Source organism: Gordionus sp. m RMFG-2023, chromosome 2 (genome assembly GCF_954871325.1).
Source record: "Gordionus sp. m RMFG-2023 chromosome 2, tfGorSpeb1-WG-v2, whole genome shotgun sequence".
NCBI lineage: Eukaryota > Metazoa > Nematomorpha > Gordioida > Chordodea > Parachordodidae > Gordionus > Gordionus sp. m RMFG-2023.
The window spans coordinates 25,793,869-25,804,549 of record NC_088776.1 but is presented as its reverse complement, the minus strand read 5'-3'; the positions used below and the strand labels follow the sequence as shown (position 1 = coordinate 25,804,549).

Here is a 10,681-nt window from a genome sequence, read left to right as displayed (position 1 = left end):
AACATGATATTTTTGGGAACAACAAATTTAAAAATATTTTTTCTTTAATCTTTTAAATCAATTTTAGATCTTAGAAACTACTATTTGGATATATCTAGTAAAATACGCCCCCCTCTGATTATACTATTCATACAAAAAATCTAAATCAGTTATATATATGAATTTTTATTTATTAAAATTTCAATGTAAACAATAACTTTATAATGAAATAGGTTATATAAATAATTATTTAAAATATCACATTTTAACAATGTACGATTAAGCTTTATAATTAAAATATCATCAAGTATATCTTTGTCTAATCTTGTCCTTAGAGAGGTTACAGTTAGTGCCAATGCACTAAATGCTCTCTCAACTGAGACCTGGGTGCAAGGAGCAGCAAGAATTATTTGAGATAATTTAAATAATTCTGCATCTTGGTGTTTTCTTGAAACCCAATATTGCAAAATATCTTGTGAGGATGGCAATCTTTTGTTGTATAATAACGATTTTATTTTTAGCTTGATATCGCTATTACATAATTCATAAAATATAGGTCCCTTCTTGCAATCACGCTCAATGTAAAGGTCAAGTTTTGTTTTTTTATAATCACTAGTGGAAGGCATAACTAGAGTTGTATTTTCTTCATGAGGGTCAATAGCTTGCAATTGTTTCCAAGTTGCAAATATATGTTCCTAAAATAAAAAGATGTATATTATAAATTTATTAATTTACCCTGGCCAATATTTTATCTTCTTCCAAAGGATATTTTCCATTTTCATAATGGAATCTAGGATCCATATATATCGCACTACGAAATGCGTCATTTTGAAAAAGATAGCTTTCTCTAATGTTTAAACATTCCAACATACTTTTAGATAAATTATTATCCATTTCCTCCAGCTCCATTTTGCATTCTAGCCATGAAGCAAAAAAATCACCTATTACAATATTACTTTTTTGTAATTTCATTGTGAATTTGTATAATGGGAAAAGGACTGATGTACCTAATAGGATAATATCAGAAGAATCGATTAAAAAATGCTCCTTTAGAATATCTTTGAGATTTTTTTTATTTTGCATTATATATAAAAAAAAAATTTTGTAATTTTTAATTTTAACTTTCTTGTTTTTTCCTTTTATTTTTATTTTCACTTGTTTATTATATTTTGAAATAAAAAATCAGGAATTAATGTTATATAAAATAAAAAAAATGAATAAAATAATTGTTTTATTGAGGCCAAATAAAACCCCCATTTATAAATTTGGATGGGATACATTTATTTAATGTTTTTTTTATTTATATTTATAAAAAATCAAATGTTAAATGAAGATATAAAAAATGCATTTTCTTTTCTTTTCGTTTTTCCCATTGTCTCTCTCTCTCCTTCCTTTATTTATTTTTATTTAATGTTTTGCCTTATGAATTAAAGAAAATAAAAATCTCAAAAAAATGAAATTTGCTGGTGCCAGCGAGGCGGCACCAGATTGAAAAAAAGTATTATATAATTTTTTTTTTATAAAATTGAATTCAAATTTTTTTTTAATTTTCATTGCTGTAATGGTACCCAAAACCGATACGTTTTCCCCCTTGAAGGAAGGAGTTTGACGGATGGCCTCTTATTCTGTTTATGGCTATTTATATTTTTTCCTGACTCCAATTGCTATATTTCTTTTGTGGTTTATGATAGGTATCAGAGTTTATTGTAGAAAAATTTATTTGATTGGGTTAAGAATTATTTGTTATACCAAATAAAACTGAATTTGAAATATTTTGAGAATAAGATGGTTCTTCCTGTGAGGAAAAATCTAAAAGATTATATATAATAAACAATATAATGTTAATTGGTACCAACATGTAGATGTAGAAAGATTTAAGAGACCTGGAGATAGTGACTATTTTACTAATTTTGTAATTTTTAATATCTTAAAAAATGGGAATTTTATTTCCTGGGAATTATATTCATAGATTCTTTTTAATGTTTACCTAATAGATTTTAAATAATAAACTAAAGTTAAAATTTTTTAGCCCGCTAATTGTTAAAATTTTGTAACCGATTCGCTCGCACTTTTTAAAATTATTAAGCTAGGCCGCCCATGGACGGGTTTCAGCTAAAAACCTGCTCGTTTCAGCAAATAAATTCTAAAATGATCATAATGATCAAGACAATTGTCATTTTTCTATGGTACATCCTCATTTAAATTTTAATTTAACATATTTACAATATATAATTTTATATTTTTGCTTCAAAATAATTCAAAAAAGATTAAAAATAACGATTATGACAATTGTCACTTTTCTATGGTAGATCTCCACTGAAATTTTAATTTAACATGTTTACAATATATAGTTTTACCCTTTTGCTTAAAAAAAATTCAAAAAAGATTAAAATAAACGTTTATGACAATTGTCACATTTCTATAGTACATCCTCATTTAAATTTTAATTTTACATGTTTATAATTTATTATTTTACCCTTTTGCTTCAAAAAAATTCCAAAAAGATTAAAAATGGCCATTATGACAATTGTCACTTATCTATGGTACATCCACATTTAAATTTAACAAGTTTACAATTTATTATTTTACCCTGTAAGTTCAAAAAAATTTAAAAAAGATTAAAAATGACGATTAAGACAATTTTACTTTTCTATGGTAGATCTTCAGTGAAATTTTAATTTAATAAGTTTACAATATATAATTTCTTCAAAAAAAATCAAAAAAGATTAAAAATAACGATTATGACAATTGTCACTTTTCTATGGTACATCACTGAAATTTTAATTTAACAGGTTTACAATATATATTTTTACCTATTTGCTTATAAAAAAATTCAAAAAAGTTCAAAGATAACAATTATGATAATTGTCACATTTCTATGGTACATCTTCACTGAAATTTTTATTTAACATGTTTACAATATATAATTTTACCCTTTTGCTTCAAAAAAATTCAAAAAAGATTAAAAATAACGATTATGACAATTGTCACTTTTCTATGGTACATCCACATTTAAATTTCAATTTAACATGTTTACAATTTATTATTTTACTCTGTTGCTTCAAAAAAATTCAAAAAAGTTCAAAAATAACGATTATGACAATATCATTAAAACCATCTCGAAACATGTTCAAAAAATTTTTTCTCGCCTATTTAATACCTAAAAATAAAATTATTTTTATAGGTTCTGTTATGAATATTATGACAATTGTCACTTTTATAGTTTACACATTATATTAATTCATGTTTGAAATAATCATTTTTCTCTATTTCCAATTAAAACATATGTGAAATAAGTATTATGACAATTGTCACCTTTATATGCTTTACAATCACTGAAACCATCTCAAAACATGCTCAACTAGCCTTTTTTAATTATAATTATTTTTAAAGGTTCTGAGATGAGTATTATGACAATTGTCACTTTTATAGTTTACATTAAATATAAAACATTAAAATTATGACATTACATTTTTAAAATAATCATTATTACTTATTCCAAATATTAAAAAAAATGCAGTCGGTATTATGACCAATTCTCACATTTACAACCTATTCAAAAAAAATATTTTCATTAACATAATAAAATAATATATATCAAAAATTTTATTTTTAAAGAATTTACCAAAAAATTTTAAGATCAAAATTTCAAAAATATTTTAATAAAGATTTCCTTACAAAAGATTTTATTTTATTATAAAATTCTCAAAATATTTTCTCAAAATTATAGAAGATTTTTTTACAAAAAATATTTTTTATTTTGCTCAAAAATCTTCTTTGAGCAAGCTCAAAATTTTTTTTAGCGAAAAAATCTTCGCAAAAAATTGATCTTCAAAGATTTTTTCCTCAAAATTTTGGGCGAAAAAAATCTTCAAATTTTTATTTGAAGATTTTTGTAAAACCCTGGATTAATCAACTATATTAATCTTCTTAATTAATTGCTTGTCCATATTTAATTTCAATCTTATTCTATTAAAAATAAAATCTTATTTTGCTTATTTTGTTTACCCCCTTTTATAGTATATTTAAACATGTGTATCGTTTCATTGTAGTAGAAATATTAAAAATATATTCTTATTTTTTAATAATTATTTAAATTATATTCTAGTTAAATTTACAACAACAGGTCTTTTTAAAAGGAAATCAAAGAAATCCTATTATTTATAGGATGCCCTTGGTTGGTAAATTTACTAAAAATAAAATGTTAAAATATATTCATAAACACAATATAGTTCATCGTAAGTCATAATCAGTTTTGTTAGTCAATATTTTGCTTTGATAATAATATTCCTGACTCCTCAGGACTACCTATATTATTATTTTGGATAAAAATATTCCTGCCCCTTCTAAGCCCTTAGCCTACAGTACAGAGTAGAGAGGGAACGCCTGATCTCCTAATGAATAAATTTTATATATAATTTTGGGGAAAAAAATAAATGGGTTTTTGTGCCGGGAATATCAAATATGATATAATAAAATATATATTTATTAAATAATGTGAACAGGGTTTTCAGGTCAAATTTTCAAATTGCGGATAAATAGTGCATTGTTAAAAATATTCCTGTGCCCTCCTAGACCCGCCCACTTTGAATAATAATTTAGATTACAATCAAGATATAATTAAATTCCCTTTTATTTGACGCCCATATCAATATTTTCCATTGTTAAAAATATCTCTGACCTCTTAAGACCTAGTACCCGCCTAATTAGAATATTAATAATAAGTGTTAAAGTCAAAATTTAATTAAAACACCTTTTATTTGACGCCCATAATATCAATATCATCATGTTGTTAAAAATATTCATAACCTCTTGGACCCACCCATCTAGAATAATAATTATGATTACTAGTAGACTACAGTATATAATTAACACACCTAGCCCTATTAGCCTATCGAGACCGAGAGGGAACGCTTGTTCTTTTAATGAATAAATCTTAAGTATACTTTTCTAAGTTCAAAAAAAAAGTTAAAAATAAATGGGTTTTTGTGCCGGGTCCCTGGGTCTGTGCTCAGGGTTCGTGCTCAGAGCAGGCATGAGCACAAAATTGGGTCGTAAATTTTACGACCAAGCAAATTAACAACACTAATTATTACTACTGCTGCTGAGAGCATATGATTGCATATTTTAGATATGCAAAAATGGCCAACTGTGTAGTCGTTTATATATCATTAAAAATGGAAGATAATCCTTTAGAAATTTAATATCTCAATAATTTTCTCGATTACCTCTCTAGCTTCCATCATGTCATCTAAGAGGAAGCTCTAACTACCATATAGTTTTATGATTTGGGTTGGTTGGTTATATTCTATTCAAGAATTGTTAATTTGGTAAAGCCTATAAATTTTTTCTTATTAGTCCATTCTATAAAACATTGTCTAAAATGGTAACAGTTATAATAGTTTTGTGACCTTTTGTCAATGTAAGTTGCTAAGAATTATATAGCCTTATGTGGTTTTTAAAAACCATTATCAATTGAGGCATATATATGAATTAATTAACCCTTTTTATCACTTGTAATTCTTTAGACATTTTTTTATATCAACCATCAAAAATATTTTATACTGTAATAAATAGATTTTGTATTAAAAAAATTATTTTTAGATATGTTTTGTATTTATATGATAGTCAATGATTGATATTACTTTATTTTGCATGCAAAATATAATAAATGACAAAATATGAAATTCAGAATAAATGTTTAGAGTTAGCAAATTTAAAAAAAGTATATTATATGAATATAAAAGTGGGCTGAAGGCCCGCAAATTGGGGGTATTGGTGGCTTTGTCCTCCGTAAAAAAATTTTTAGTTGAGCCCCTTGAAATTGTAAAGGCTAGCAACAACCCTGTAAACAAGACATTTTAAAAGAAAAATAAAAACATGACCAAAATATAATTCTATAAAATTTCAAAAATTAAATATACGATTTCAAATTTTTTTTATAGAATTTAAAAAAGAAAAAATGCGATAATCTTTAAAAAAAAATTCTTAATAAAAGAAGATGCAATCAATTCCAAGTTTGGAATGAACCACTCCAAATCCAATCTAATGAAAAGATTTTTTTGCTGATTGGGTCAAATCTTCCTAGGAATTTACTGAAATTTGTCTTTGAATATAACAATATGTATGTCAGTCTCAGTTGCACTATTTGTTTAATTTATTAAAAATTTTAAGTTGTTTATGTTGAATTTAATTTATTTTAAGACATTGTTATAATGGTTTATATTCTATGGGTTTTTGTCCTATATTGATCCAAAAGCATTAAAATCAAGATTGCCTTTTTATATAGGGATATCTTATATGCAGATTTATAATACTGCATGGAAGGAACAGTTATTAGGCAGCTAAATTCAAACTTGATTATTACTGTTAATAAATATTCTATTTCAAACTTTTTTACAAAAATTATTCTCTTCAAAAATGTAATTTAGAATATACACCAATATTAAAGTTGTATAGTATTAAAATTGCTTAAATAAATTAAATATTTAAAATAAAACAAAATGGTCTTAATTAATAAACTAAAATTTTCTTATATAAAAGCTGAACATTTTTTTTAGGAAGAGAGATTTTTGAATAAACTTTTAAAGTAGATCTGTTTTAGTTTTCAATGTTTAATTTTTTTTCATCAAATTCTGAATCTGAATTAAAATTATTAGGATGATATAATGCATTGCATTATGTTCTTACTATAAATTTTAATGAGTGAAAATATTTTATTTTTTGATAACTTTGCTTAAAGACAAGCCAATTCTAAAAAATTGTCATTAATATCATATTGTGATTTTTTTTTCTAAAATAATTTTTCCTAACCTATTAATAAACTATGCTTTTTCACTAAAATACTTTAAAATTTTGGCATCTTTTAATGAGGTAACATAGCAACTTTCAAAATAAAGTGTAAATGAGATTTATATAATTAATGATAGTGAGTAATGCATTAAATAAAAATCAATAACCTTGATAATTTAATGATGATTACTATTTTATTAACATATGATATGAAAATCCATAGTAAATATTTCCCACCAGGCATCTCATGATTTTTTTAAAAAATGTTTATTTACTAAATTCATTTTATAATTATGATCAATCTAAAAAAATAGAAGGGGAAGGAAATACAACATATAACATCAATATTTTTTAAGCCATAGACCAATCCTGTCCTATATTTTATTGATGCTACTTACTGCCAGCATGGCCCAGCCTACGGAACTCTAATAAAGGTAATAAAAAAATTGAGAAAATCCAAGAAAAACAATAGTTTATTAAAAATGTGTATAAATTTATATATATATATATATATACAAGTAAATTTAAAACAATTTTTTTTGAGCAAACATGTAATTATAATATTTATCAATAGATAAATAGAAAAGATTGGAAATATATGTCATCAATCCCTCTTGTTTCTATAATTTGAGGAACTTGGAAAACTAGTACCGATGGTGGATTTAACAATTTTAATATTTTTAAATATGCAATATTTCTTAATATGTATATAAAGTAATATTAAATTAACAAGATAACTACTAACACATACAAGGCAAACATTAGAAAGTTGAATCAAAATGTAAGCTAACCAAACTGTTGCTAAATTAGCCAAAATGGATAGGAATAATTGTAGAAAGGCAGTTTTAATATTAACAAACTCACCTAAATATAGAAAAGCAAATGTTTAATTTTGAAATAATAATTATGGTTTTAATACTTACATAAAACCAATTGAAATAGGTAAAATGCAATAGCAAAAATAGGATTTGGTAGGATAAGCCAATGTTGTTCTCCTAAAATATCTTGCAAAAGTCCAAAACTCTTACTCCATCTATAATATAATAAATTAATGTTATTATATGTATAAGATTTAATTTAAATAACAAATTTAAGTAAACTTAAATAGAAATCATATAAAATCATATTAAACTTGGACATAAAAACATGACTACAATTTATATTTGGGTTTATTTCACAAAAGGGCTGGTAATTCCGCTGGTTTTCAATAGAATATTCGACGTGTAAAGTATAAATGCATAATAATAACCCAATAAAGCACCAAAAACAATTAAGCTTACGATAAAAATTTAAATTATTAAAAAAACTTGCTTGTGATGACATTTGCGAACACATTTTAATTTATAGCGTCAAATTAACGACAGATATCAATATTTTAACTCTTAGAAAGAGCAATAAAACGTGAATTTCATAAGGTCCTTGTTTAATAAATGAATAGTCAGTCTAGGCGAGGTCAAAAATTACAAAATAATTTTTTTTCTGATCTAGTCTCCCCGCGAGACCCTGTGATAAAATTTTTTTTTAAATCTATCTTAATGTTATTTATTGAATATTTAAAAATACTAATAATCATAGGTGTAGCCAAAATTTTCCTAAGGAGGGGGGGAATTAAAAAATTGCTGGGGCCTTCGCCCCATACCCCATTTGGGCAGACCTTCGGCCAGGTTACCTTAGTCTATATATAGTCATAAAATATTTTTACAAGATAGGAGGTTAATTTTAATAAAAAAAAATTAGCCTGAAACAAATATGAAATATATTTTTATTAGTTTATATAAAATATATAGCACAATTTGTATTCAATTATTTAACGCCATCTATTTATTTTAAATAGAAAATGATATTAAAAATTAATTTTCATATTATTCATCCCACAATGTCTTTAAAAGATATTTTCTGATGTCCTTATCAATATTTTATAGTTTTCTGTAAAATATATAATTCGCTATATTGGTAAAAATTACTTGATTGTCATATGATAATTGATAAAATTAGATATGCTGTAAATTTACGAAATTGCTTTAATTTTTTGATTTAATTTATGATTTAATTTTATCAATAGTTTTATAATTATATTTTACTTTTATTAAGATAAATAAATTAAAATTACTCACTTTATAAAAAATTATATTTGATATATTATATTATTTAGTAATTTTATGGATCTATTATTAATAATTATAATACATTTAACTTTTGTCTTAAGACTTATCTTAGGCTTATATTCCATTTCTTAAAAAACATTTTGGTTCACTTTTTACATGTAAAAATGCTTTTTCCCGAAAATGTATAAATTATGATGAATAGTTTTATAAAAAAATATCAACTTTTATATTCTTTCTTTCAAATTATTCTTTAAGATATATGCATACATTTTTGAGGGTCAGGGAGTGGGGGGAAGATTAAGGGGGATATTTTTCATTAGCTTAAAATTATATTCAAAAATTGATAAATTTCTGAAGGGGGGGGGGGGGATTTCCCCTTGCCCTCCCCCCTCTGGCTACATCTATGCTAATAATTATGTTTATCCATTGTATTCCATTTCAAAGTAGTGCATTTTATGAAGAATTAGTGCCCATACTATCTGTGGTTAAAGGGACTTATAGGTGCACTTAGATATTCAAGTTTGCAATATTGTCTACCTTTATTAAATGCTGCATAAGATGCTATAAGCAAAAGATTAGGGAAAATTTTATGCTTTTTAGACTTCATTATCACATTCATATTTTAGGAACTTAATAATTTGTCAGATGATAAAAAATATACTTTCAAAAGATACTATTAAAAGAAATGTTAAATGCAGGTAGTATATAATCAAGCTCAAACTATAACACCAATAGATTTAAAATCTAATAAAGAAAATGATTATTTTTCTTTTAATGAAACAAATGCTAGTTTAATAATATTTACAACATTGAGCTGATTCTACCAATAAGGATTTTTTAAAAAAATATAATATTGCAAAACATTTATCAGCTCCAATTATATGGTTATTTAGTTTTGACACAATGTTAAATACTCCGAAATGGCAAAGGTTTAATGATAAATTATTTAAAAAATTTATTATTTTTATAAATAATGATTTGATTTAATAAATTTTAGATAATCTTATGCAAATCAATATTTTAACTCCCATTAGAAATACTAGCCTTAATCCCTGTCTATGCTATGATGTGCTAAGGCTATATTAAAATACCTGATTATTATAATTAACTCGTCTAAATATTTTATTAATTATTATAAATATTCATTCTTATTATGGGGGTATGTTATGTTTTTCACTAATAAATAATAAAAATTGTATTTTATACTTATTAATAGTAGTGATATAAAAAGTATCCTATATTTAAGATACATTTAGCAAAAGATACAAGTATCTTTTATCATTTTAATAAGATATTAGTATCTGTTTCGAATATTTATTTATAAAGAATCTCAGGCGCGTACGCAGGAATTTGGTTGATAGGAGGGGGGGGGGGGATAATAATTTTTTTTAAGAAATAGTATTGTATTTTTAAAATATCAAGCATAAATTTATTAGGACTAATAACTATATTTAATACACAATTTTAAATTAATGTGAATAATATGTAAAATCTCTTAAATGAAAAATAGAAATTTGAATTTTATAAGTATTTAAAATTTATATATAAAGTATAAAAAATTTAAATGTTGGAAATATAAATTAATACACAAAAAATTTCTTAGGAATAATTGTATTTTGTGTGTTTTACAATGTAAAATCCAATCTTCGTTGGGATTGAGCTAATTTTTCAATTATCTCATCCTTGCTTGTCGTCAAATGCCTATGAATATTCAAAAGATCCAAACCTTTCAATCTACTTTCAGAAGTTGTACCTTGGTATGTTTTTCAAAGACATGCAGGCCCGGCCCGGACTGTATTTTAATT

The 10,681-nt window shown here is 24.3% G+C and overlaps 1 protein-coding gene across 1 annotated transcript; it reads right to left on the bottom strand.

The window, feature by feature from the left end:
- Window positions 1–7,321: 7,321 nt before the first annotated feature.
- On the bottom strand, window positions 7,322–8,215 carry LOC135924847 (vitamin K epoxide reductase complex subunit 1-like protein 1). The gene is made up of 3 exons (XM_065459969.1): window positions 7,904–8,215; window positions 7,695–7,804; window positions 7,322–7,635 (listed from the first exon to the last, which is right to left on the bottom strand). Exons 1-3 carry the CDS (start codon window positions 8,104–8,106, stop codon window positions 7,376–7,378), a joined length of 573 nt encoding a protein of 190 aa, XP_065316041.1. The 5' UTR covers window positions 8,107–8,215; the 3' UTR covers window positions 7,322–7,375.
- Window positions 8,216–10,681: the final 2,466 nt, after the last annotated feature.

Bases quoted from the DNA above. Each gene is read 5' to 3' on its own strand.
- LOC135924847 (XM_065459969.1), bottom strand. From the start codon at position 8,106: ATGTGTTCGCAAATGTCATCACAAGCAAGTTTTTTTAATAATTTAAAT. The intron at 7,805-7,903 runs GTTTAATATGAT...ATTATATTATAG, and splicing joins AGTCATGTTTTTATGTCCAA to ATGGAGTAAGAGTTTTGGAC. The intron at 7,636-7,694 runs GTAAGTATTAAA...TTCTATATTTAG, and splicing joins CCTATTTCAATTGGTTTTAT to GTGAGTTTGTTAATATTAAA.